Source organism: Impatiens glandulifera, chromosome 8 (assembly GCF_907164915.1).
Source record: "Impatiens glandulifera chromosome 8, dImpGla2.1, whole genome shotgun sequence".
NCBI lineage: Eukaryota > Viridiplantae > Streptophyta > Magnoliopsida > Ericales > Balsaminaceae > Impatiens > Impatiens glandulifera.
This window is the reverse complement of record NC_061869.1, coordinates 10,237,561-10,264,882: the sequence shown is the minus strand read 5'-3', so window position 1 is coordinate 10,264,882 and position 27,322 is coordinate 10,237,561. Positions and strand designations below refer to the sequence as shown.

Sequence of the window (27,322 nt, the reverse complement as noted above, 5' to 3'; positions counted from 1 at the left end):
AAATTATCTATTTTGATAGCTTTCATATCTAATTTTTTATCAATATTTTATTTTCAAGTTTGTATCACACTTGTTATAGAATTGAAGAGGGAATAAATAAATCCAATTCCCATATTATAGGGAAAAAAGAGAACCAATAAACCTTAGAAAATGGGCAATTCTTTATTTAAATATACGGTTTTGAGCCAATAATTTTTTTTTAAAATTATTTTTAAAATTATTAATCTAATAATCAACTAAAAAATATTAATATAATAATGATTTTTTTTATTAAATAAAGACAAATCAAGTTGATAATTGGTATATCTATTGAAATAAAATAAATTTGGTATATCAAAATTTTAATTAAGATATTTGAAATTGATTCAATTAATTAAATATATAGTTAACCTAATATGCAAGTTCACTAATTATTAGATCAAACCCTTATATTTGACTCATCATCATGTACTTTTGTATTCTTATTTAGTCAATATAATAGCTAGACAATTTAAATATATTTAAATTCTCAATGTAATACACAAATAAACCATATTTATATTATTCTAATGATTTCAATCAATTGTAAATATTGAAATTATAAATCAATAATAAAAAATAAATAATCAACAATATACAAATGTGTGGATATAGTTGAGTGTGAGAATTTAACATTGTGTTCATGGAGACTTAGCTCAGCTCGAAACCCATAAATCTCACTTTATTTTTAATTAGTCTAAATTTTAATATATCTTAATTAAGAGATCATTTTTTTAAAATCGATTTCAACTAAAACCACATGGATAGTTTCATTGCTCTAAATTTTAATACATTAAAATAACTTAAATGTCAATAATCTTCATTTAGAGATCAAATATTGTAAATCCTACTGAAAACCCAATAATGGGCTCGAATCTCAACAACTACATTTCCTTTTTCACTAGTCTAAATTTTAACACATTAAAATAACTTAAGTGTCAATTATCTTAACTAAGAGATCAAATATTTGGACTAAATTTTAAGATATTAAGATAACTTAATTGTCAATAATCTTAACTAAAATCAAATGTGGCTGTAGTTTAGTGGTAAGAATTCCACGTTGTGGCCGTGGAGACCTGGGCTCGAATCCCAGCAGCCACACTCACTTTTTTGTAATGGTCGAAAAACACATTGACAACAGCTACATTTGTTTTTCATTGGTCTAAATTTTAACACATTAAGTTAACTTAAGTGTCAATGATCTTAACTATGAGAGCAAATGTTTTAAGTCCTACTAAAATACATTGATTGATTTGAATCATAACATCCACATTTCCTTTATCAATGGTCTAAATTTTAACTCATTAAGGTAACTTAAGTGTCAATAATCTTAACTAAGAGATTAAATGTTTTAAGTTCTACTAAAATATATTGTTGGATTTTAATCATAGCATCCACATTACATTTTTATTAGTCTAAATTTTAACTCATTAAGGTAACTTAAGTGTCAATGATCTTATTTAAGATTAAATGTCTTAATTCCGACTAAAAATGTATTGATAGGCTCGAATCTCAACATTCATACTTTCTTTTTTATTGGTCTAAATTTTAACACATTAAGTTAACTTAAATGTCAATAATCTTAACTATGAGAGTAAATATTTCAAGTCCTACATTGATTGATTTGAATCATAGCATCCACATCTCCTATCTCCTGTACAATGGTCTAAATTTTAACTCATTAAAGTAACTTAAGTGTCAATAATCTTAATTAAAAGATTAAATGTTTTAAGTTCTACTAAAATACATTGTTGGGTTTTAATCATAGCATTCACATTACCTTTTCATTAGTCTAAATTTTAACTAATTAAGGTAACTTAAGTGTCAATGGTCTTATTTAAGATTAAATGTCTTAATTCCTACTAAAAATGCATTGATGAGCTCAAATCTCAACACCCACACTTCCTTTTTCATTGGTATAAATTTTAACACATCAAGATAATTCAAATGACAATGATCTAATTAAATGTGGTGGTAGTTTAGTGATAAAAATTACATGTTTTGGCCATGGAGACCTATGCTCGAATCCTAATAACCACACTTCCTTTTTCATCGATCTAAATTTGAATACATAAATGTAATTTAAGTGTCAACAATCTTAATTAATAGATCAAATGTTTTAAATCTGATTTCTACTAAAAATGCATTATGATTTTATTGGTCTAAATTTTAATACAGGTAACTTAAGTATTAATGATCTTAACTAAGAGATCAAATATTTAAAGTCCTACTAAAAATAATAAAAATGCATAGATGAACTCGAATTTTAATAGTCACGCTTCCTTTTTCATGGTCTAAAGTTTAACTCATTAAAATAACTTAAATATAATTAATATTAACTAAGAGATCAAATATTTAAAGTCCTACTAAATATGCATTGACAATGCATTGATAGACTCGATTTTCAACAACCACACTTTCTTTTCATTAGTCTAAATTTTAAAATATTAAGATGACTTAAGTCAAAAATCTTAACTAAGACATCAAATGTGACTATTGTTTAATAATAATAATTTAATGTTGTGGCCGTAGAGACTTAGTTCAATTCCTAACCGTCACACTTTATTTTTTATTGGTCTAAATTTTAACACATCAAAGTAACTTAAGTGTCAATGATCTTAACTAAGTAAAATATTAAATATTTTAAGTCCGATTTCTACTAAAAACGCATTGATGTTTTTTTTCTAAATTTTAATAAATTGAGGTAACTTATGTAGTTCAATTATAAGCAGCCACACTCCTCCTAAATTTTAATACATTAAAGATAACTTAAAATGTCAATGAACACTTCTTTATTCATTCAATAAATTCTTTCAAATAAATTTAGGCTGCTTTTATATAAAAACATATTCCTAATAACCAGTGAACGATCTGTTTCTATAATTGAAACAATTCATTATGAGCAAAATTATAATGATTTCACCTCATCCTTACACCTTCTTGTCAATGAACTAATCATTTATAAGTAATAATAATTAAACTAAAAATAAGTTATCTTGATGGATAAAAGTGGTCAATAACATCAATTATTTGTCTCAATTATCTAACTATTGAAAACAAAATAATTATCTTCAAACAAGGCAAGACAGAGGTGATTGATCACAAACTTAGTCTCATTGGTTTCCTTTTAAAAGGATTTAATGAGGTAAATAATTTTATGAAAATCATTACAGGTAAAAATATGGTAATTTTTTTTTAATGGGGGTAAAAATATGAATCCATTTACAAATTTACGAGGTAAATAAGGGTAGGAAATAATTAGTTTAATTAAAATTAATACCAATTAGTATTGGTTGGGTTAAACTATAGTCTTAATTGTCTAGTTCAAATATATATATTTTATTATTATTTATTTATTTTAATAAAAGATTTAAAAATAATAATATATAATGATAAAATATATTTTTTTAAAATATGATATTTTTGTTAATGATTTTATTTTTTTGGCTTAAAATATATATATTTAAAATATTTCATTCAGAGTATTAATTTAAATAAGATTATTTTCTAAAAAATACCTTATATATATTAACAAATTTTATAATTTATTTTTGGTGTAAACTCATTCTCACTCAAACTAGACATTGTTTTAGAGTTTTTTTAATCTTAAGTTATTAAAAACAAGTTAGATTTTTTGAAAAAAAAAGAAGAAGAAAGATTAGTAAGGTTATTTGGTTCAAAAGATGATAAACATATTTAATATTTTAAAAATAAAATAATTTCAATATAGTTCACAATCAAACAACCCCTTAATTAAAAATTATTATGAAATTTCAGATTTCAAAAAAAGCGGGAACTTAAAAAACAGAAAACCAGTACTCGTTCCTCATTGGTCCACAACCAATACACACGGATCGATAGAAATCACTATCCACTGTCAGATGAAATCCTATCTACGGTCCAAAACCCATCTCGCGCGCCCCACCAAAAGAATCAATCTTTACACCGCCCCCCAATATATAAACAGAAACCCATCAAATGAAAAATTCACAATCACTTCTTGATTATCAATCTCTTTCTGCATTTCATCTTTATTCCAAAGTAAAAGAAACGAAATGGAAACCACCGGAAAAGCAAAGAAGGGTGCCGGAGGAAGGAAGGGAGGTGATTCAAGGAAGAAATCAGTGACAAAGTCCATAAAGGCCGGTCTTCAGTTCCCAGTCGGTCGTGTTGGTCGTTACTTGAAGAAGGGAAGATATGCTCAAAGAGTTGGGTCTGGAGCTCCAGTCTATTTGGCAGCTGTTCTTGAGTATTTGGCGGCTGAGGTAAATAAAAATCCTTTCTTTTGATCTAGATCTGGATCTGGAACTAGTTTTGTGGGTTGATTTTAAATGATGTGTTCTTTTATGGGTTTAGGTTCTTGAGTTGGCTGGTAATGCTGCGAGGGATAACAAGAAGAATAGGATTATTCCAAGGCATCTTTTGCTTGCAGTGAGGAATGATGTTGAATTGGGGAGGTTGTTATCTGGTGTTACTATTGCTCATGGTGGAGTTCTTCCCAATATTAACCCGGTTCTTTTGCCAAAGAAGAATGAGAAAGTGGCCAGTGAAGGGAAATCTCCATCTAAGGCAACCAAATCACCGAAGAAATCAGCTTAGATTCGTGTTTAATGGTTTATGTTCTTACTTTACTTATTAGGGATTCTGTAGTAAGTTGAAGTAATTGGCTTTTGTTTAAAGTATATTTGATGAAAATTAGGGCAGTCGTCAATCTATTGTAATTCCTAATTACTTAATATCAAAAGGTGTTTTTGATTTTATTTCATCTTCATTAATACTTTTCATGTTATTATATATGTTATCTTTATTTATTGGACTTGATTTAATGAGAAACTAAAATGGAATGGCAAATTATTGAACTTGATTTAATTGTTCAAAGTGCAGGAAGATTTTGCCTTTAATTGAGTGGCCGAGCCTAATAGTTTAATTTCCAGATTTAATCTTCACATTGGTAGTATTATACAAGTAATTTATTGTTTAGGGTATCAAATGAATTGGGTACCAATTTGTATTTACAAAAAGAAGGAAAAGATTAAGCTCTTGAGACAATGCCCAAGAATAAAAGTGTTCTTTACACGAGATATCAATTGCACATTAACGAAATTCCATGTCACTATTAAATCAATCAGTAGCCATTACTATATTGCATTTAGATGTTACAACAATTGGCAATTTGTGCTTGAATTTAAGCCATTAAATGCTTATTGTACAAAATATGTGAAATAAGAACTAAGCTAGAAAGACCCCATTTAAGAAATGCTATGAGGACCGCATTATTAATGGAAACCAAATCCCACTTCAATACAATCATAATGGGAATTGAATCCGCACTTTAATGTTAGATGTTTTTAGTGGATACTAAATTTGAGACTTTTGATTTCTCTCTTAGAACAAACTCTAAACACACACTTGAGCCTTCGAAGCAGAACTGTTGCATGATCACTTAGACTGGCTAGGACTAGGTTAGGTCCCCCGAACTTTGAAAGGATGTGAATATTCCGCTTCTTTGTCCAGATTCCAAATCTTGGGAACGGATGAATGGAGGATTGAGCCGGGTTTTAACTAGAGTTGGTGGGTTCTGAGGTGCCTATCAAGGGAATCTGCTTTCAAAGAGAGATAATGTAGTCCTTGAATGGCTTTCCATCACAAGCATTTATGGATTCTTTCTATCTTTAAAAAAGAATTGCTAAAATAAAGAATCCGCCCACCTTTCCAAACACGGTGTCTTAGGATCGACTCTTTTCTATAGTGAAGAATTTGAAGAAAATGAGACTTAATACTTGGTATTGAAGGAGGTGAAATGATAGACACGCAATACTCAAAATCTCTCATTTTGTACCTGAGAAGTATACTTTTCAGGTTCCGTTGTTGCCGCGGGATTTACATAATCAATTAGAGAATAGCTAGGATTTTCACAATAATATGTCATTCGTTTGATTAGAAATTAAAAGGAATATTTAATCTGAAGCAGCTATTTGTTCCAAAAAACTTGAGTAATTCTTTGTTGACACAGGATTGTTATAATCACCTTCATCTAGTGAGGATCATCTAAAAAGCCAATTTTAATGAAAAATATAGCTCCTTGAGCAAAAGCATATGTCATAATGAACCATGCGATAACGCTGCTGCGAGATTATTAACAATATATTTTTCTAGAAAATGTTAATAAATTCTATAAGATTCCCATTCTTGAAAATCTACCATTATCCAAAACCAGAAAACAGAAGGGTTGCCATTACAAGTGAGTACTATAAAAGATTGCAAGGAATGTTCAAATTTTAAAAGATGAGCAAATCTATAAGTATAACCAAGAACAATCAAATTAGCTCTTCAATCTTGTTGATAACCAATGTTCAATCCTCTGGTAAACTAGAGATTTTGATAGATGTAATAAAAGAAACTACAGAAATTGATCAACTAGAATCATCTTGATTTTATTTCAAGCAGATTGCGTAACAAAAGATGCTTACACAAGATTGTGATCGTAAATTAATGTTTGCTAAATTAAACACATTGATAATCATGAATCAATCTTGAATGACAGAAACATATTCATTAAATAAGATCTTCATTGATTGCATAATTCAATTCAATCTATCTAGAAAAATAACAGGGAAATAAATGTAATACCTCATAATCATTCATAAGATGCAAAGTATCTACATTCAAAAGGAAACAAATCCCTAATCACTCAAAAAAAGAGACAAACCCTAACCCTAAAATCAAACGATAAGAATGTAAAACATAACATCAATAACTCAATTCAAGAGCTAGTAAACTTGGTAACCGCCTTAGTACCTTCAGAAACAGCATGTTTAGCCAATTCACCAGGAAGAACAAGCCTTACAGCAGTCTGAATCTCCCGAGAAGTAATCGTAGGTTTCTTATTATACCGAGCAAGTTTAGAACTTTCCTGAGCAAGTTTCTCAAAAATATCATTAATAAAACTATTCATAATTCCCATCGCCTTGCTCGAGATCCCAACATCAGGATGAACCTGTTTCAAAACCTTGAAGATATAGATCTTGTAAGTCTCCGTGCTCTTCTTAATCCTCTTCTTCTTCTTATCACCGGAAGCAACAGATCCAACATCCTTCGGTAACTTCTTTCCGGCCTTCGCCTTCTTCTCTACCGGAGATTTTTCCGGCACGGCGGTCTTCTTCTCTTCCGCCGGTTTCTTCTCCGCTGGCTTCTTCTCTGCCTTGGGCGCCATTGATGGAAATGGAATTGGTCAAATTGAGAGAATGATTTAGGTTAGAGTGTATTGGGATTGGATCAATCGATTGTATATTTATATGAAGGATATGATGAATCTTATTGGTTAATGGAATTAGACGCGGATTGATGACGTGTCGTATGGATTGCCGTTGATGTATGTAGAAGGTGGTTTCATGATGCGGGTTTTATGGAAGTTGGAACGGTGGACCTACTGCTTTCACTAATTAATTATATTTTTCTTTTTCTTTTTTAATTTTAAAGTTTGTTTTTTTATTATTTAGTTATTTGGATAACTCTATTTTATTTTAAAATGACCTTGTTTCTTTATGATATTAAAAATTATATATTATTTAGATAACAGGATATTAAAGTTATCAATATATAATTAATTTTAAAAAAATTGTTTCTTTTAAATTTTAGTGATGTGATTAATAAATTGTAAATGAGAAAGTATTTGAAATTAGTGTTTTAAATTCAAATTATTCTTGCCAAATTTTAAATTATATTATTTTTAATAAATAAAAATTATAATATTTTTTATTTATTATTCAAAAATTAATTATTAACTTGTATTTCCTTCTGGAATTTGGTTGGAGGAGATTAACGAAGTCAAGCCTTTCGAAGCTACTAAAACGCTTCTCCAACTTATCGCTTCTCTTTGCCCCTTAATCAATTTATGGGAAGGCTTCAGCGCTATTAAAACGCTTTCTTAACTTAATAGTAAAATCGTTTCTCTTTGCCCCTTAAGCAATTTATGGGAAGATGTTGATCTTTTATATTTGAAAAAACAAATATCTGAAGTTGAAATAGTTGACGATTGATTAAGTAATTCTTGTGATTAATCTTATATTATTTTTAATATTTAGAATAAGATGTGATTCTTCAATTTTCATATGGAAGTTTAGACACCATATTCAAATTTACAATATTTACTTTGGAAAATACCTCTGTTTTAACAAATTTAAATGTTTTTTTTTTTGTGATGATATGTTTTACTAAAATCTATTAATGCTAGTAAATTTTATTTTTATACATGACTAGTATATTTGATGTGTGAAATATTGTCATAATGTTCAATTTTTTACTTATAACATTCTGATTTAAACTAGATGAGGAAATGACATTCTAATTAACTCATTCTAATTATTATTATTATTATTTATTTTTTTTTGTTAGTCACAAACTTTGCTTTACTATCATTTCTACACTTATTGGTAATAAGATATTTCTTAACTACCTTGATCGCCATTACATCTTTGCACAATTGTCATATTTTTTAAATAGTTTAACAAAAACATTCTTAGTCGGGTCTCATGTTATAAATAATTTCGTTGCATATTAGTAATGATTTCTTTAGTTTTTAGTGACATTTTTCGCCCGGGTTATATAAACTTGTTATTCATATTCTTCTTCAAAGAGAATTCAATCTTTAGTATCATAAGCTCGTATTGAACAAGTCTTTCTATCAATTTTATCGTTGTAAGAAGTTAAGAACCATTAGCCTATGAGACTATTTTTCAGGTGGGGATAGCAACGTTGAAGAATTCCCAATCGCGTCAACCTGTATTCACACTCTATTTGTGATAAAACCCGATATATGTAAAAAAAAAAAAACAATAAAGATATTGTATTGTTTTGAATAAATAATTTATATGACTTATTTATTATTTATTTATCACTTATTATCTATTTAAAATATGAGCACACAAGTTGTGAAAAAAATTGGAAAATCGATAATCGAACCGATAGTTTACCAGTTTATTGATTAACCGATTTTAACGGTTCCAATTAACTAATTTTTTACCGGTTAAATGGTTCGAATAAACTATATTTTTGCGGTTTAACCGGTAAACCGGTAATAATTTAATCATATAGGTTAGTTATTTTGTAAATATAATATATATTATTAATAATATTTAATAATATACATTAATTTTTTTTAAATTTTAAATTTTAAATTATAATTTGTATAAAATTATTTAAAAAAAAAATTTCTAAACGAAGACTTTTGAAATATAATATATTATAACATATTTATAAATATATCTATGAAAAATATTATAATATAATATATTATATTATAATAATAATATATATTATAATATAGAAAGAAACAAAAATGGAGAATAGATAAAGGTACGACGCAAACAAATATATTGAAAAAAAAATCATTTAATAAATTTACTTAATTTAAAATATTGAATTATATGTTCATAGTTAATATTGGTCGGTTAACCACTTTGTAAAATAAGAGTTAAAATTAGACTTAACCGAAACCGTTTAACCAGTTAACCGATAAATTGAACACCCTAGCATTGCTGCTATTTGAATTAAATTAAATATTAGAAAAAAGTAACATTAGTTATAAAGTTATATTTATATTATTAATGAAAAAATCGTTTAAGCACGCAACGACAAAACATGACATTAAAAAAATAAAAATAAATAACGGTACTCAATAATTTATCAAGCTCATAAATCATCGAGAAAAACGATTAACTCATTGACAAATTCTATTGACTTTCCTGAACGAATATCAGAAAATGACATAATAATCGTATTATGAATAATATACATTAGACGATTACGATTTACGATCATTGAATGTTCGGCAATTTCTCTTCAACTAGATAGTCTACCAAAAACAATTGGGATATTAACCCAAATATGTATGTTTTTCATATCAGTCGCATCAGTCCAAATTTTAGCAACTCAATGAATCATAATAATATTTTACAAAATACTTCAAATATTAGTTATCACTCATTAATACAAAAGTAAGTGAGTTGCCTAACTTTTTTGTGACACATACGATTAGCCATAAAACATCATTTTTTTATGCACATATCACCCGTTAAAATTCCACAATGAAAAATCTCTATCCAAATTACGAGATCTTATATTGAATCTTTGACTTCCAAACTTTTTTCCCAATAAAAATTATATGGAATGTCCCAAACGTCTTATTCAGATGGTGACACATGTTTAAGTTTACTAAAAGTAAAACAATGCAACAAAGTCTTGATAATATTTAATCTCATTCTTTATTTAATTTGGCAAACGAAATCAACTACTAGACCGATAATCAAATATGTCTTTAACTGAAAACAAACTCATAATACGTCGTAGCTAGATTTTTAACACTATACCAAATGTTGTCCTAAAATTTAATCGAAGAACCATCCACACAAGAAATCTAGACTATTTACGAAATTTTTCCACGTAAAATAAATTATAAAATGTTAAAGCAAAAATAATAAAATGATAGCTAGTATGAAAAGTTTGTTAGCCTGCGCAGGAGATAAGGTAAAAGAGAGATACTGCAGCATCAAAGCCACCATTATAGGAGAAATTTGCAGTTCGGACGGTAAACCGATCAAGCTCTCTCGATCCTCCTATTCTGCTGTAAAACAAAACAAAACAAAACCAAATAGATGTTCCTTCACGGCTCAATCTTCTCTCTATTCGTCTCTTATCATCCGGTATTGCATTTCAATCTCTCCGTTTTACTGCCTTTCATTTGTGTTTATATGCCTATGTTCCTTCTTCATGTTCAGGTGATATCGAAGATATATTTCTCCATAAATTAGCTCCTAGGTCTTCTAAATCGATTCTTCAATGGCCGCTCCACCTGCAAGAGCTCGTGCTGATTACGATTATCTTATAAAACTCCTCCTAATTGGCGACAGCGGTATGATATTCCTCCTTTTCATTTCCATAGATCACGATCTGGATTTTAATTCACTGTCGCTAGGCTTTCAAAAACGCTGAAGAAGAATGCAGATCCATATATGTTCTCAGATCGATAACCTTTTTTTTTTTTCAATTCAGCCGGCCATTACTGTTTTATGTATATAATGTGGTGTCCTTCTTGGAAGCAAAATGTAACGCTGTTGTTAATCTAAGTTCATGTTAGTTTTGCATGCGTTTCGTTTCTTCTTCTTTCATAGTTGATTGTACTGATATGGTTGATTGTACTGATATGGCGTTTCTTTATGTATCTCCTCCATTCAGCTCTATAGCATACATTTCAATCCTTTCGCTAAGATCCAAATTCGTGAATAATAGTAATTTAGCTAATCAGTTATGATGTAACTAACCTTAAAAGATGAGTAATCTTCTCCTAGGTTAAAACCTATTTGGATGATTATGAGAATTTGAGTTATGTTCTTGTGCATCTTTGAGGCAGATAGGTTTGTAAATAGTTCCAATTTCTAGTATCCGATAAGTTTGTCAGACCAATGATCCTTTTCAGTTCTCCACGAACAAGTTGAATAGTTTAACTCTGTATGATTTTGGGGAGCATTATAGCAGATCAAATCAACATTATGGATTAAAATAAGGTACTGTTCGAATAACTTTTTTTGGTTTGATTTGTGGCCTTGTAGGTGTGGGTAAGAGTTGTCTTCTTCTACGATTCTCTGATGGTTCCTTCACTACTAGTTTTATTACCACGATTGGGTGTGTGATTTTCTCCAAAGCTTCTACATCATCTTAAGGCCATTGTGTGTTTTTTTTCATGAAAGTATTATTGATTCTTTTCCCTATGTAGAATTGACTTCAAGATAAGAACTATTGAACTAGATGGCAAACGCATCAAACTCCAGATTTGGGACACAGCTGGCCAGGAGCGATTTCGAACCATCACAACTGGTAAGTGTGTATTGCTGATAGACTACGTGTAGTTCAATCTGATTTTACAATAGACTTTTATTTGTCAATTGTCAGCTTTACGACATTATAGGTTTATTGTCCATGTGTGATTTACATTTGAGGTATATCATTAGTTTTCAAACTGTTGAAATATTTGGAACAAGGTAGAATATAGAGAAACTGGAAATAATGCATACTCTATTATCTATAAGTTACCAATTACCGTAATACCCTGAAATCATTCATTACTCCAACCTAGAGATCTAGGATTTGTACATGGAATGTAGATTAGACAAGAATGACCTAAGCCCTTATAAGAGATAAACCAAATTCATTATTATTTCTTTCACTCGTTACTTTACATAATACATACTCTATTATTTACAAGTTACCATTCTAGCCCTATAATAATATTAGTTACCATACTACCCATGAACTACTAATGTATCATACTAATACTACTAACTAATTTTCATTACATACCACTACTAATTACCATACTACCTCTTTACTACTACTACTTACTTCCAGTACCCTTGTATTAATGTATCATATTAACACAAAATTTCCATTACTATATATCATACTACCCTTATATTACTACCAACTACCTTCCTTATATTACTACTAACTACGATAATTACCCTTGTACTACTACTAATAATATTATCAGTCTACTACCTAACTTACTCTTTTAATTACCATACTATCCCTTAATACTAATTACCATACTACCTTTGTACTACTACTAAGTTACTAACTACCATATTTCCCATGTATTGCTACTAATTTATCATACTGTTACCTAACTTACTCTATTAATTACCATACTATCCCTATGGCCTGTACTAATACTAATTACCATACTACCCTTTATAGTCACTAACTTTGAGCTCTTGATCATCACGTTTCTGCCTCAAAATTGCATTGAAAAATGTTGGCCTAACAAGTATTGATAGTATTTTTGTTCAACTACTGATCTTGTTTTACACAGCTTACTATCGTGGAGCAATGGGCATTCTGTTGGTTTATGATGTTACAGATGAATCTTCTTTTAACAGTTAGGCTCTTCTAATCTATTAACTACTTACTACTCGTATTCTACTGATTTATTCTTGTTTTATCATTTGGGACAATCCTTTCTCATATTATTCCATGGTTGGTCTGTCTGTCTGATCCAGACATTAGGAATTGGATTCGAAACATTGAACAACATGCTTCTGACAATGTCAATAAGATACTTGTAGGAAACAAGGCCGACATGGATGAAAGCAAAAGGGTCCGTGTTTCCTCTTTTTTATTTTAAACTTGTTCTATTCATCTATGTAATCATCATCTGAAATGTATAAACAGGCTGTACCAACTGCCAAGGGACAAGCACTCGCCGATGAATATGGGATTAAATTTTTTGAGACAGTAAGCAAAATGTAAATTTGAGTTCATTATAATAACTAACTGAAACCTTTTCTTTTAGGATCTGACTTTTGTATTTTTTTGTCGTCGAACAGAGTGCTAAAACGAATCTAAACGTGGAAGAAGTGTTCTTTTCAATAGGAAGGGATATAAAGCAAAGGCTGGCAGATACAGATAACAAGCAAGAGGTATATTTTTTTGAAATTCTGTTTGTCTAATAACTTATCATGTTTAATTTACCTTTATCGGTTTGGTTTGGTTTCCATTCATGTATTATAGCCTCAAACGATCAAGATCAATCAAGCTGATTCGGCATCTGGGTCTGGTCAAGTTGCTCAGAAATCAGCTTGCTGCGGTTAAAAAGGGATTTTTTGTCGAATTTTTGGTAATATGACAGAAGAAGTAGAATCGGGAAATTGTGGCTGTGTTATTAGCATTCATTCTTTTATCGTGAAAATAGGGCTTCTTATTATTTGGAATTTTATTGTCGCACAACACGAAATTCTGTTTTCCAGATACTTAATTTGCTAACCTGTTCTTTTGAATGATACTCAATTCTATTTCGAAAACTTTATTAATACAAACTTCTTAATACCTATATTAACTCATTACAAATCGGGTAGATAGCCTTTCACCGAAAAATTGGGTAGATAGCCTTTCACGTTTGTTTGGCGACAAAATCGACCTTCAAATCGAACTCTAACCAACAATGTCTTAACACTTGTGATTATTGAAAATATAATTTTGATGCCAAAAAATTTCAGTAGTATAATCTAAATTATAACTAAGAAAGTAATGTATGCATTGAATCATTCTAATTGAGGAACAATAAATAAAGTGCAAAATACAACATAATAAATTCATAAAATTAAAAATTCCAATAGGAAAAAAAAAACACAAAATTGATCATAAACCCTAATTTCTGAAGCAGTAAATAAGATATGAAATTGAATGAAGAGAAGAGAAGATTCTTATCTTAGTTATAGTATGAATCAATCAAATTTCCTCATCTTCTTCAATTAACGTCTTTTCTTTTCTTCTCCTTCTTCTCCTTATGCTTCTTTTTCGAACTATTCTCGCTCACCACTGCCGCCGCCGCTTGATTGACTTCATTATTATGATCTGTCTCTACTTCCTCTGTAGTCGAACGGGAATGGCGTTTCCTCTTGCGATCCGATTTCAGATCCTTGTGTACGTCAACCAATTCGTTGAATGCCGCGGAAGTACGCTTCAAATAAGCGGTGACGGCTGGAGTAGCTTCGTGCTCTGAAACTACGAAGTTGGATAGTATCTTTGCCGCTTTAGAGAGTGAAACTGCCTTTGTTGACGAGATTTTCCCTGATATTGTCTTCATCTCTCTCTCTCTCTCTCTCTCTCTCTCTGAAAAACGGGTCAAACGGGTTGAAGGGGGGAAGAAGAAGGGTTTCTGGCTTTAAGGTGTACAGGCTTTTAACCTATAAATAAGGTTTCAACCTAAAAAGTTTTAATTTTATAAAAATTATTTGTTATTAAATAATAAAATTAAATAAAGAGTTACCTATAAAACATTAATTTATAAATAATATTAAAAAAAAAATCAAATATAAAAAATATTTAAATCATACAAAATAATAAAAAAATCATTATCTTCCATATATATATATATCATCTTCCTTTTCTACAAAAATAAAATAAAATATAAAAATAAAATAACAACATAAATTGACCACTAATCCAATTTGGGTACCAGTAACAACGGTCATATAAATAAGGATCTTATTTCGGTATCAACTTAAGATATATTTATGAGATTCTATATATATTAATGAGTTAATTATAACATTGAAATTTCCGAGAAATAAAAAATAGTTCGAATATTTTTTTTATCAAAAGATAGAGATGAATACTCTAGGATTAACGAAAGAAAATTCTTGGACTCTAGAAATTATCACCGTAAAATTTACCTAACCTAAAAAGTTTAATCTCTACATTTATATATCTTAACTTCTTAAGTTAAAAGTTATATTTAAAAAATAATTAATGCGCTTATAAAAAAACTAATTAGCTCTTAAAAGAGAATAACCTTTTATAATTTTATTATGAGTATACCTTAAGAAAAAAAAATGACACTCTCTCAAACAAACTTAATTATCACTTGTTAAGTGTGTTTAGGAAGTTAAATAATATTTAAGCCTTGTTAGCTAATAAATAAATACCATTATTAATTATAATATTAATAAAATATAAGTTTACAACTACTTGTAAAAACCATTATAAACCCCTCATTTTAATTTAATAGATTCTTATGTAAAAATCAACAGTAGACAACTATTTTCACTATTATTTATATCTAAATATATTACTATTTTATCAAAACAAAAGATTATTTATTCTAAAGAACACTATACATAGAAGGGCTCTCTACTAATTGAATTTTGAGACTTTGAAATCATATGGGAAGTTAAAGATCTTTACCATTTTATATGAAAAACTAGTGCAAAGTGTAAACATCATCAAAACAAATGAACCTCTCTCAATTACAATGGAGAAGAAATGAATAGAGAAAAATATTAAATGGAAGCCGAAACCGCAACCATTGAAAAACATTAAAATTTGATAGTTTAATCTCAAACAATTTGCTTTGCTTCTGCACCTCAATCATAATACCATAATATTCCATTTCTTGTAAAAGATCTAAAAACTTAACCACCGCCTGCCCGCCTGCCCGCCTGCCCTTATTCTCCGACTGTCAAACCGAATCCAAATTTGCTATCCTTCTTGTTATGGTCAAGCTGCATACAGATTAGCCACAAAGAATTCTTATTACCATATTCTTAGACAAGAAGAATTGAGCTTTTTTCAATACAATCAAAACCATAATAGTAATAATAATTCTTATTACCTCAGCTGAAAGAATAAAATTGAGACCCATGTTTAATCGCTCCTCCAGAAATGCAGACACAACACCATTCGAATCTATCTTTCCCCTAAGACGAGCCTGAATAATAACCAAATGAAATGTTTCAAAAATTTCTCTAAAATTGTTGAAAATGGGGGCAAATATGGCGGAAAGTACCTGTCTAAGAATATAATCATAACCAAAACTTGCAGTTACATCTCTTGACATGTAGTTGTACATGAAATCCGACGCCAAAGAAACCTAAGCAAGCAAAAAAAAAACAGATTATGCAATGTGCTCACCCATCGTAACCATATAACATTTTCAGATTCATTACGAATACACTAGCTTTGTTTAGGTACGCCGCGTTGTCAACTTGCTAAAAATACAGTCAGTTATTATACATTTGGCTTAAACACTTGAACCTAATTTTTTTTGGATCACAATCTGGCCTAATGTTCCAAATGAATGTTCTTAAATAAAAAGAAAAGAACTTGATATGGTAAAATATCATAAAGACCCTTAATCTAAACATATATAATAAGGGTAAAAATCTAAATATAAAAATATGGTTCAAAGAGTGACAATTTTTTTTACCAAATAAAGATTCATTTAATTCAAACACTTTTATACAAACTGAAAAGAAACAATCAATTTCACTTTTGACAATTGTTCAACGTGATTGTGACAATATACCAACTTTCAAATAAGCTCAATTTAATAGCATCCCAACTACACATTTGAGAAGTAGTCATATTGCAAAGATGTTACCTTTTCAGAAACCTTTTGAACGTAGCTCAAAGCAATCATTCCAGTGCTAGCAACTTGCCCAGTGGCAACCTGCAGAGTAGCTTTCTCATTATCTGACTTCAGAACCAAGTTTTGCTAATATGAAAATAATTCATGGACTACTACAATAAAAAGTAATTTGTAAGCACTTCCTTTTTTTTATATGAATCGGATGAAAATCCACCAATAACTTTTTGAATTTGTGTCGCTGTTTACACATCAAGATGAGGTATCTTACAAAAAAAAATAGTGCTTCCACATGGAGCCTATAGTCTTCCACATATTTTCCTTAAATGATTTAACACCCACAACCAAATCCCTCCAAGAAAAGAAAGCTCTTAAAGAAGAGGGAATGGAATTTCCTAATAGTTAGAGCATATGAATAATCTTTTCTTTTTTATGAACAGGACTAGCTTGGAAGCACCTTGACTAACCCTTGCGATGGCTAGTAAAACAACCCACCATTATGGGGTGACCCCATATTAATAATCTCCGAGCATAAACCACGGCCTAAAATGAGCTTCATTCATTGTGCTCACATCAAATTATAGTTCAATGGGCAAAAGATAAAAGGTTCATCACTATGCACAAAAGAAAGTGGAATGCCCTTTCACCAATTCAACGTGGCATAATGATGATATGAAATAGGGAAACCTTATTAAACCCTAGACATGAATAGTTGAGACTTGAGATGCAATCAATAAGGAAAGTATCGAAGGAATGGGAGTCCACCACCAAGAAGACAATCAACTCATACGAATTCATGTGAAAAGCACATTCAAGAACATTGTTTAGAATATATACAGGGAAGGAGGATTTAAGACAATTGCAAAGGTAAAATACCATTTTATCTGTGTTATAGCGAGCAGCGTAGCCAATGCCAGACTTCCGATGCTGACCAGCCCAGAATACTTCACCGCCAAGAGATAAATGAGGAGACACGCTCTGCGCGAAACATTTATTTAATGAAAACGATATCTTAGGAAACTAAATAAACAAAATGCTACATTTTCATTTTAGAAAAGCAGGTTATGAAATTATTAGGCCTGGTTTTAATCATCAACTAAATTACTAAAATATCTTTACTTTAGTTTTTATAATATTTAAAATATTAAATGTGTCATGCTAGTTCCCTTTAATTCCAAAAAAATAAAAAAATAATATTAAATATAAAGGATAGTTTAGCCATTTAACCTAAATAATCCACTTTTTAAGAAAAAATATATTTTTGAAACAATTGGATTATTTCAAAAAGAAAAACCTAAATCAAACTTATTGTCTTCAAGTCAAGAAAGAGATATAGGTCAATGCTGGAACTGCAAAGAAAATATTAGTTGCAACAAAGATCAATCAGAACCAAAAGACAATCCTATTTATCAGCATAGATGACAATGCTTAGATAATTTTACCAGCAATACTATTCTATAAAAGCAAGAACTTTTGCCAAAAAAGAGGAAATAAAACTTGTCTACTTACCTTTTTATTTTTTATGAAGTTAAAATTTCATTTCACAAATCGGAGAGCCATAAACAATTGAAGCCTTACATTAAATCGAAAAAAACAAGACAGAGACCAGAAGAGGGATTATTTGCCTACTTCCTAAAATCAGATGATAAATATTGCCAAAAACGTATACACACAACAGTAAGCTCTAATGTGAAAAAAGAAGTTAATAAGACAACTCCAAGTCTCTATAGTTGGCACCAATTTCCAAATTATTAGGAAATGAAGTTGGCTACAATAAAAATGCACTAGTTTGTCTAGATGTCTTGAATGTAAATGAGGTAATTACCTGAATGTAATTAGCCCCAAATAAGGCACCATTTCCAAGTTGAAACTGAGCCTTGTAATCAGAACCCTGTGCAGCAACATGAAATGCGAGAAAACATAAGAAATCTAGATACAAATTAAAGAATAAAATCAGTAATTGGATTTACAAACATCTCCATGTATGGGACTGGGTATTTTTTGGGTTTATTTGGGATCACTCTAGATGCTTGATCTTGATGGAAGTATTTTCACGACAATTCTTTTATACAAGCCTTAAACTTTTACAAAGAAAAATGATGTGGTTAAATTAACATCTTCTTACTGATACATTTTCACAAAATTTATTGTGGTATTTTTTCTCTTCGTGATAAATAGAAGTGAAACTCGTAAAAACCAAAAAGTATAACTGACCTTGTAGTCAAAGTTGACCATGCCATGAGACATATGCGGCTCATTTGTTAGCTAAAAAACAAACAGGGTGGAAGAAAGAACTACATGAGAATGCTAATTATAAAATTTCATAACCAGAAGAACACAAAATCATTACTAAAGTAAGAATTTATCACATCACATATTTACCTGAGCATTTCCCTTCAGAGAGAGGTTATCAGATAAATCACACTTAAGTCTTGCATTCAACCTCCCATCTGTCATTACTCTCCCAAAAAGCAACAACTGCAGATACAATGTTACAAACAACACGATCCAAATATCAGATTGGAACTACAAACATAAGTGCAAAGTGCCTTCTCCGATTCGTTGTTTACCTGGGGATGATCTATAAAATTGGCACCAAATTCATAATGAGCAGTGGGGATCTTTATAATCTCAGATGACTGTGAAGGAATTTCAGTAGGTCCCATGAACAAACTGATAATAGAAAAATAAAATAATGAAATCATCACCTAACTAACAGAGATAAAGATTCAGCATCTAATAGAAATTCTACATTAAACTAAGAGTACCTGTGACTAAGGGAGAATTTCTGGTTAAGTCCTTTAGTGAAATCAAAGCGCATTCCCTCGAAAATTTCTGGCTTTAAAGACACTGTAATATGATTCCCAAAGTAAAGAAATCAATTTGTTTCCGAAAGCAAAGCAGGGTATACGATTTATATACAAATGAAGTAATTTGAGAAGTAGTGAAGAAATGTTTTGAGCTGCATTGGAGGAGGAATCAAGGCTACATATTTCATCAATAATAGAAAAAAGCATAGGAATGAAGAAAAAAGAGGTACTGACTGAGAGCTTCGCGATGGATTTCTTCGTAAGGAATAGGAGATGGGAGATTTAAGTAGTCGACTTTGTTTGGCGGCGGGATCAGCTCTGGCATGGTAGAGGGTTGCACTGTGGCTGGAGGAGGGACGAGTGTGGCCATAGTTCGGATCCTTTTTCAAAAAGACAGTAACCTAGAGAAAGAACAGAAGATAGATAGAGAGAGAGTAGCAATTGGGTTGGCTCTCTTTCTTCTTCTTGTTCTTGCTTGCTCCAAAAGAAGACTCTTTTGATGATGAGAGTAGGACTGGGGTTTTGGTTTTCTCTGGTTTTGGTAAAAACTTCGTCTTCCCTAATTTTTGGGAATGGTGGCTTACAATTTCGCACCAGTAAAACCCCTAAGCCCTGTTTGTTTGCTGTACCCAGCCCAGCCCAGTCCATTACATGAATTGCCTAGCCCATTTCTATCTTTTTTTTGTTTGCTTTTTTAAGTAAGATTTTTTTTTTCTATTAATTTTGTGGAAAAAAACCCTCAATTCACTTGGTTGGTGACATTATTTTGTCAGATAGATAATAAATTAACAGCATTCACAACAACGATAAAAAAAAAATCAATTTAGTATAACTTTAATAATAAGGAGTTTAAATTGCGAGATTTAAAAATAGAGATCTGAAATCCTAATAAAGAGCTCCAATTTCACAATTCAGTCTTATAACAATTAAATTTACTTTTTTTTTTTTTAATTAAGTAGAACTAGCATGATAGTCTACATGTATGCCTCACTTTATAAGTTATTAGTTGGAATCGAATTTGTGAGCTTATAACAAAATTAAACTTATATTAATTGTAGTTTTTAAAAATATTATTTTAATTTTTTAATTATTTTAAATTATTTATTCTATATGATATTATTAAAAAAATCTAACTTGAAAATTTTATAATATCAATTAAAAAATTTGTTTTTTAATTATCTATATAATTTTCTTTAAGTATTATACATTATTTTTTAATTTTTTAATTCAAATTATCAATAGAATTGACTTTTGTTCGTTTAGTAAAATTTTAACAACAAAGAGGATGGAAATTACAAAAACTTTGATTTTGATTCGAGCATAGTAACAATTAAACACTCTATCTAATTAAACAAATAATAATTGTAATTTTTTTTAGATGATATTACTGAACAAAAAAAAATTTAAAAAATCTAAATATATCACTTTAGGGGTTGGTTAAACGGTTCCAGTTAAGACCGGTTTTATTTTTTATTTTACAAACCGATTAACTAGCCGTTAATGATATCAGTTTTACCAGTTCTGATTTTATCGGTTTTGGTCGGTTCCGTTCGGTTAACCTGAAATCGATAATTCAATTTTTTAAATTAAAAAATAAATTTTGAAATAATTTTTTTTTAAAATTATTGAATATACTTTTCTATTATACTATTCTCCATCCTTTCTTTCTTGTCTATAATATAATATATTTGATAATTATTTTGATTTTGTTAACTTATAATTCTACGTTAATGTACATTTATAAAAACAATTATATATATTTTAATGAAATTATTTCAGTTTTTTTTTTAATTTATTTTTGTAATTTGTTTATATAAATTAGAGTGTTTTTAAAAAATAATTCAATAAAAATTATAATTTAAAATTTAAAAATATTTTTTTTTATAGATTATTAAATATTATTTATAAAATAACTATTACAAATTATAAAATATAAATATATATAATTAAATTATTACCGGTTAAACGGTTAAAAAAATAGGTAAACCGAAAACTGAACCATTAACCGGTAAAAACCGGTTAACCGAAATCGCTAAAACCGGTTAATCAATAAACCGTTAAAATGAAACCGGTTAACTAGGGTTACCGATTTTTCGGTTTTTTTTACAAAGCCCTAACTAACTTTAACTTGAAATTTGTATATTATCAATTAAATAATAAATAAAATTTCATTATCTATTATCATTTTCTTTTAAGTATACGTTTTTTTTAAATCAAATTTTCTAACTTTTAGCTTTTCTTTTAACTAAACTTTTTAAAATTGTAATTTTTCTAATATTTCTTTCTAAAAAAATCTGTACTAATTTTTTTAATTTTCAAATTAATAATAGAATTAACTTTTATTTGCTTAATAAAAATATTATTATTTTTTGTTCAAATATCTTGTTGGACGAATATAGCCCAGCCCAGCCCATCCCATTTCTAACATTACCTTTTAAATTATCATAGAACTCAAACACCCATAAAATTATAAAAATTAATCTTCACTTTATCTAATTAAACAAATAATAATTGAAGGGTTTTTTGAACATTATTTTAATTTTAAATAATTTTTAAAGTATAGTATATGATATTATTACAAAAAGCTAAATTTATCAGCATTGAATTTAACTTTAAAAAATTTATATTATCAATTAAATAATAAATAAAATTTAATTATCTATATTGTTTTCTTTAACTATACATTATTTTATCAGTTTATCTAACTTTCAGAATTTATTTTAACTAAGAATATTTCATTTTTTCTTTCTAAAACATTATTCTATAACTAATTTATTTTTCAAAATAATAATCAAATCGACTTTTATTTTCTTAATAAAAATATTATTATTATTATTTTAATAATAATCACATGATATCTTTTGATTATAAGAAAACTCAAAATCTACAACTTAATTAATATTTAGTAACTATTAAAAAATTTAAAAACAAAAGATTAATATATTTAATGTGATATATTTATTATTATTAATGGTTTGGAACAATTAATTATACATATAAATATATACAAAAATAAATCTATAAAATCTACACTATATATATTGTAAATAAATAATAAATAGGAACATATATATAATTAGGAAAAAACTACCAAATTTCCTGTTAATTAAACAACTCTTAAAAAATATTAACATTAAATTGGATACACTGCAAATTCATGATAAAGAAATATTTTTTTTTTAAGTGTATTTTGAAATTTTGTTCTCTAGTTAATGAAAATAAAGGTTCAAACAAATACTTATAGGAAACTAAGAGAGTTGAATAGTAAAAGTCTATAAAAGCTTGTTCAAACAAATACTAATTATATGAAGCTATATATATTTTTATTCATATTGTGTTAGTATAAAGTATAAACCCAATATAAAGTTTTTAAATTATCAATCTAATACACACTAATTAAACTCATAATTTACATCATTTTAATGGTTTCAGTCTACAAATATTGAAATTATAAATCAATAATTTCAATGATATAAATACACACAAGATAAACCAATAATTTATATTATTGTAATGATTTCAGAGTTTCAGTCACCTACAAATATTGAAATTATAAATCAATAATTACCATCATATAAATGTGGTTGTAATTCCTTGGAGACCAACGTCCGAATTCCTACCACCACACTCCCTTTTTATTTTATTTATTGATATACTTATTTTACTAAAAATGTATAGATTAAAAAGAGATTGTAATTGATGGATCATGTTAGTTCTTTTTGAATAAATTTGAGTATAAATAGTGGTAAGAATTTTAAGTTGTCACAACCGTGGAGACTTTGTGCTCGAATCCTAGCCGCTACAATTCTTAACTAAGAGTTTAAAGACACATTTTCTTTTTGATTAATATGAATTTTAACACATCCAAGTTAACTTAAGTATCAATTATCTTATCTAAGAGATCAAATATTCTAATTTTAATTTTCCCTAATACCACATGGATTAAAAAGAGATTGTGATTGATAGATCATGTTAGTTCTCCGAGAATAAATCTGAGTACCAACTCTTTTTAATTGGTATAAATTTTAACATATTGAAGTAAGAGAAGTGTCAATTATTTTAACTAAAAGATCAAAGACACGTTTTCTTTTTCATTAATCTAAATTTTAACACATTAAGTTAATTTAAGTGTCACTGATTTTAACTAAAAGATCAAATGTTCTAAGTTCAATTTTTCTAAAAACACATCGATTAAAAGGAGATTGTGATTGATAAATCATGTTATTTCTTCGAGAATATATCTGAATTTAAATATTGATGAAGTTTAGTGGTAAGATTTTCATGCTAGGGCCGTGAAGACCCCTAAACAGTTGTGGCAGTTGAGATCTGGACTCTAATCCCAACATCCACATTTATTTTTTATTGGATTTTAACATATCAAATAACTGATGTTATAATGATTTTAACTAAGAGATTAAATTCACAGATAGTGTCAATTATCTTAATTAAAAGATCAAAACCCTATTTCCTTTTTCATTGGTCTAAAAGAGATCAAAACTACATTTCCTATATCATTGATCTAAATTTTATCAAATCAAGTTAACTTAAGTGTCAATATCTTAACTAAGAGATCAAATATTCTAAGTTCAATTTTTTTCTTTTAAAAACACATTGCTTAAAAGGAGATTGTGATTGATGAATCATTTTAGTTCTCCGAGAATAAATGTGAATATAAATATGGCTGTAGTTTAATGGTAAGAATTCCACGTTGTGGCCGTGGAGACCTGGGCTTGAATCCCAGCAGCCACAACTCTTTTTTATATCAAAAGGTCGATGGATCATGTTAGTCTAAACCAACAGCCACAATTCTTTTTTATATCAAAAGGTCGATGGATCATGTTAGTCTAAATCTAAACATAATTGTGGTTGTAGTTTAGTGGTTAGAATTTCACATTGTTTATGTGAAGACATTGACTCAAATCCCAACAACCACAATTCTCTTTTTTATTGGTCTAAGATAACTTATGTGTAAATTATCTTAACTAAAAAATCGAAGCCCTATTTATTTTTTATTGGTCTAAAAGAGATCAAAACCACGTTTCCTTTTTATTGGTCAAAATTTTAATCAAGTTAACTTAAGTGTCAATGATCTTAACTAAGAGATCAAATATTTTAAGACTTTTTTTAAAAACATTGATTAAAAGGAGATTTTGATTGATGGATCATGTTAGTTCTCTGAGAATAGATCTAAATATAGATGTGGTTGTAGTTTAGTGATAAGAATTTTACGCTCGAATTCCAACAACCACACTTTATAATTTTTAACACATCAAAGTAATTTATGTGTTAATGATCTTAACTAAAAAAAAAATCAAATCCACTCTTCTTTTTTATTGGTCTAAGATAACTTAAGTATCAATTATCTTAACTAAAGATCAAAATCCCTATTTCCTTTTTCATTGGTCTAAAAGAGATCAGAGTCACATTTCCTTTTTCATTGATCTAAATTTTAACACATCAAGTTAAGTGATTACATGTTTTTAAGTTCGATTTTCCCTAAAAACACATTGATTAAAAGGAGATTGCTATCGAATGATCATGTTAGACATATGAGAATAAATATAAATATAAATATAAATATAAATATAAATATAAATGTGATTATAGTTTAGTGGTAAGAATTTCACGTTGTGGCCGTGGATACCTGGGCTCGAATTCCAGTCGCCACAACTCATTTTTTATTGGTGTAAAGTAACTTAAGTGTCACTAAGTGGTAATTATTTTAACTAAAAGATCAAATTTTTAAGTTTGATTCTACTAAAAACACATTTATTAAAAGAAGATTGTGACCGATGGATCATGTTAGACACTCGAGAATAAATTTGAATATAAATGTGGTTGTAGTTTATTGGTAAGAATTTAACGTTGTGGCTATGGAAATCCAATCTAGAATCCCAGCAGCTACATTTCCTTTTTTATTGGTATAGGGTAACTTAAGTGTTGACGATCTTAACTAAATGATCAAAGTCCCATTTCCCTTTTCATTGCTTTAAAAGAGATCAAAGCCACACTTCTTTTTCATTGATTTAAATTTTAACAAATCAATTTAACTTAAGTGTCAATGATCTTAACTAAGAGATCAAATGTTCTAAGTTCAATTTCACATTGATTAAAAAGGAGATTGTGATCGACGAATCATGTTAGTCCTTAGAGAATAAATCTGAATATTATTGTGGTCGTAGTTTAGTGGTAAGAATTTTACGTGTCCATGAAGACATTGACTTGAATCCCAACAACCACATCTCTTTTTTATTGGTATAAATTTTAATACATCAAAGTAACTGAAGTGTTAATGATCTTAAATGAGAGATCAAATACAGACTTCCTTCTTTTAATGGTCTAAGGTAGTTTAATTATCTTAACTAAAAGATCGAAGCTCTATTCCTTTTTATTTTATCGTTTTAAAAGAGACTAAAACCACATTTCCTTTTCCTTGATCTAAATTTTAAAACATCAAGTTAACTTAAGTGTTAATATTTTAACTAAGAGATCAAATATTTTAAAACATTTTCCCCCTAAAATCAAAAGGAGATTGTGATTGATGGATCAGGTTAGTTCTCCCATAATAGATAGGAGAATATAAATGTGGTTGTAGTTTAGTGGTAAGAATTTCATGCTTAAATCCAACCGCCACACTTTATAAATTTTAACACATCAAAGTAACTAATGTGTTAATGATCTTATCTAAAAAATTAAATCCACACTTCCTTTTTTATTGGTCTAAGATAACTTAAGTGACAATTATCTTAACTAAAAGATCGAAAGCCTTATTTCCTTTTTCAATGGTTTAAAAGAGATTAGAGCCACACTGTTTTTTTTCATTGATCTAAATTTTAACACATTAAGTTAACTTAAGTCTCAACAATCTTAACTAAGTGATTAAATTTTTTAAGTCTAATTTTTCCTAAAAAAACATTGATTAAAAGGAGATTGTGACCGACAAATCATGTTAGACATATGAGAATAAATCTAAATATAAATGTGGTTGTAGTTTAGTGATAAGAATTCCATGTTGTGACCGTGGAGACCTAAACTTTAATCCCAACAATCACAATTCATTTTTTTTATTGGTCTAGAGTAACTTAAGTATCATTAATTGTCAATGATCTTAACTAAGAGATCAAATGTTTTATATTTGCTCTCTACTTAAAAACAAATTTATTAAAGGGAGATCGTGAACAATGAACCATGTTAGCCACTCAAGGATAAATTTGAATACCAATGTGGCTGTAGTTTAGTGGTAAGAATTCCACGTTGTGGCTGTGGAGACCTGGGCTCGAATCCCAGCAGCCACATTTTAATTTTTATTGATATTAGGTAACTTAAGTGTTGATTATTTTGACTAAATAATTAAAGCCTCATCTTAACTAATAAATCAAATGTTTTAAGTTCGATTTTTACTAAAAACACATTGACTAAAAGGAGATTGTAACCGATGAATCATATTAGACACTTCCCTTTTGATTACTCTCATTAGATAACTTAAGTGTCAATGATCTTAACTAAATGATCAAAACCCTAGTTCCCTTTTCATTGGTTTAAAAGAGATCAAAGCCACACTTCTTTTTTCCATTGA

At 28.8% G+C, this 27,322-nt stretch overlaps 5 protein-coding genes and 2 non-coding genes across 8 annotated transcripts; 4 read left to right on the top strand and 3 right to left on the bottom strand.

Annotated features, from left to right (window-relative positions):
* The first annotated feature begins 1,047 nt into the window (after positions 1-1,047).
* Positions 1,048-1,119, top strand: TRNAH-GUG. Its single transcript has one exon. It is a non-coding gene; the product is annotated as a tRNA-His (tRNA).
* A 2,892-nt stretch (positions 1,120-4,011) lies between these two features.
* Positions 4,012-4,778, top strand: LOC124911139 (probable histone H2A.1). The gene is made up of 2 exons (XM_047451582.1): positions 4,012-4,283; positions 4,375-4,778. Exons 1-2 carry the CDS (start codon positions 4,074-4,076, stop codon positions 4,615-4,617), a joined length of 453 nt encoding a protein of 150 aa, XP_047307538.1. The 5' UTR covers positions 4,012-4,073; the 3' UTR covers positions 4,618-4,778.
* Positions 4,779-6,636: 1,858 nt separating this feature from the next.
* Positions 6,637-7,273, bottom strand: LOC124911140 (histone H2B-like). Its single transcript, XM_047451583.1, has one exon. The coding sequence runs from the start codon at positions 7,229-7,231 to the stop codon at positions 6,782-6,784; it is 450 nt and encodes a 149-aa protein (XP_047307539.1). The 5' UTR covers positions 7,232-7,273; the 3' UTR covers positions 6,637-6,781.
* Positions 7,274-10,517: 3,244 nt separating this feature from the next.
* LOC124911639 (ras-related protein RABE1c) lies at positions 10,518-13,900 on the top strand. 2 transcript variants are annotated; one of them, XM_047452142.1, is made up of 9 exons: positions 10,518-10,718; positions 10,794-10,927; positions 11,625-11,697; positions 11,789-11,889; positions 12,884-12,949; positions 13,071-13,168; positions 13,243-13,305; positions 13,398-13,490; positions 13,582-13,900. In XM_047452142.1, the coding sequence occupies exons 2-9, from the start codon at positions 10,855-10,857 to the stop codon at positions 13,660-13,662; spliced, it is 648 nt and encodes a 215-aa protein (XP_047308098.1). In that variant the 5' UTR covers positions 10,518-10,718; positions 10,794-10,854; the 3' UTR covers positions 13,663-13,900. The 2 variants fall into 2 exon arrangements, with proteins under 2 accessions (XP_047308098.1, XP_047308099.1); XM_047452143.1 differs by lacking the exon at positions 10,518-10,718 and having other exon boundaries at positions 10,777-10,927.
* A 235-nt stretch (positions 13,901-14,135) lies between these two features.
* LOC124912564 lies at positions 14,136-14,728 on the bottom strand. The gene has a single exon (XM_047453203.1). The coding sequence runs from the start codon at positions 14,654-14,656 to the stop codon at positions 14,318-14,320; it is 339 nt and encodes a 112-aa protein (XP_047309159.1). The 5' UTR covers positions 14,657-14,728; the 3' UTR covers positions 14,136-14,317.
* Positions 14,729-15,737: 1,009 nt separating this feature from the next.
* On the bottom strand, positions 15,738-20,270 carry LOC124911447 (mitochondrial import receptor subunit TOM40-1-like). Its single transcript, XM_047451930.1, has 11 exons — positions 19,981-20,270; positions 19,705-19,786; positions 19,507-19,609; positions 19,319-19,414; positions 19,151-19,201; positions 18,762-18,827; positions 17,813-17,914; positions 16,952-17,020; positions 16,358-16,441; positions 16,184-16,279; positions 15,738-16,073 (listed from the first exon to the last, which is right to left on the bottom strand). The coding sequence occupies exons 1-11, from the start codon at positions 20,114-20,116 to the stop codon at positions 16,017-16,019; spliced, it is 942 nt and encodes a 313-aa protein (XP_047307886.1). The 5' UTR covers positions 20,117-20,270; the 3' UTR covers positions 15,738-16,016.
* A 6,699-nt stretch (positions 20,271-26,969) lies between these two features.
* On the top strand, positions 26,970-27,041 carry TRNAH-GUG. The gene has a single exon. It is a non-coding gene; the product is annotated as a tRNA-His (tRNA).
* The last annotated feature ends 281 nt before the right edge of the window (positions 27,042-27,322 follow it).

Excerpts from the sequence above, each read along its gene's own strand:
- LOC124911139 (XM_047451582.1), top strand. The coding sequence starts at position 4,074 with ATGGAAACCACCGGAAAAGCAAAGAAGGGTGCCGGAGGAAGGAAGGGA. Across the intron at positions 4,284-4,374 it reads TTGAGTATTTGGCGGCTGAG|GTTCTTGAGTTGGCTGGTAA; the intron begins GTAAATAAAAAT and ends TTATGGGTTTAG.
- LOC124911140 (XM_047451583.1), bottom strand. The coding sequence starts at position 7,231 with ATGGCGCCCAAGGCAGAGAAGAAGCCAGCGGAGAAGAAACCGGCGGAA.
- LOC124911639 (XM_047452142.1), top strand. The coding sequence starts at position 10,855 with ATGGCCGCTCCACCTGCAAGAGCTCGTGCTGATTACGATTATCTTATA. Across the intron at positions 11,698-11,788 it reads AGTTTTATTACCACGATTGG|AATTGACTTCAAGATAAGAA; the intron begins GTGTGTGATTTT and ends TTCCCTATGTAG. Across the intron at positions 11,890-12,883 it reads ATTTCGAACCATCACAACTG|CTTACTATCGTGGAGCAATG; the intron begins GTAAGTGTGTAT and ends TGTTTTACACAG.
- LOC124912564 (XM_047453203.1), bottom strand. The coding sequence starts at position 14,656 with ATGAAGACAATATCAGGGAAAATCTCGTCAACAAAGGCAGTTTCACTC.
- LOC124911447 (XM_047451930.1), bottom strand. The coding sequence starts at position 20,116 with ATGGCCACACTCGTCCCTCCTCCAGCCACAGTGCAACCCTCTACCATG. Across the intron at positions 17,915-18,761 it reads TTGGGGCTAATTACATTCAG|AGCGTGTCTCCTCATTTATC; the intron begins GTAATTACCTCA and ends TGTTTCGCGCAG. Across the intron at positions 16,442-16,951 it reads TTCAAAAGGTTTCTGAAAAG|GTTTCTTTGGCGTCGGATTT; the intron begins GTAACATCTTTG and ends TTGCTTGCTTAG.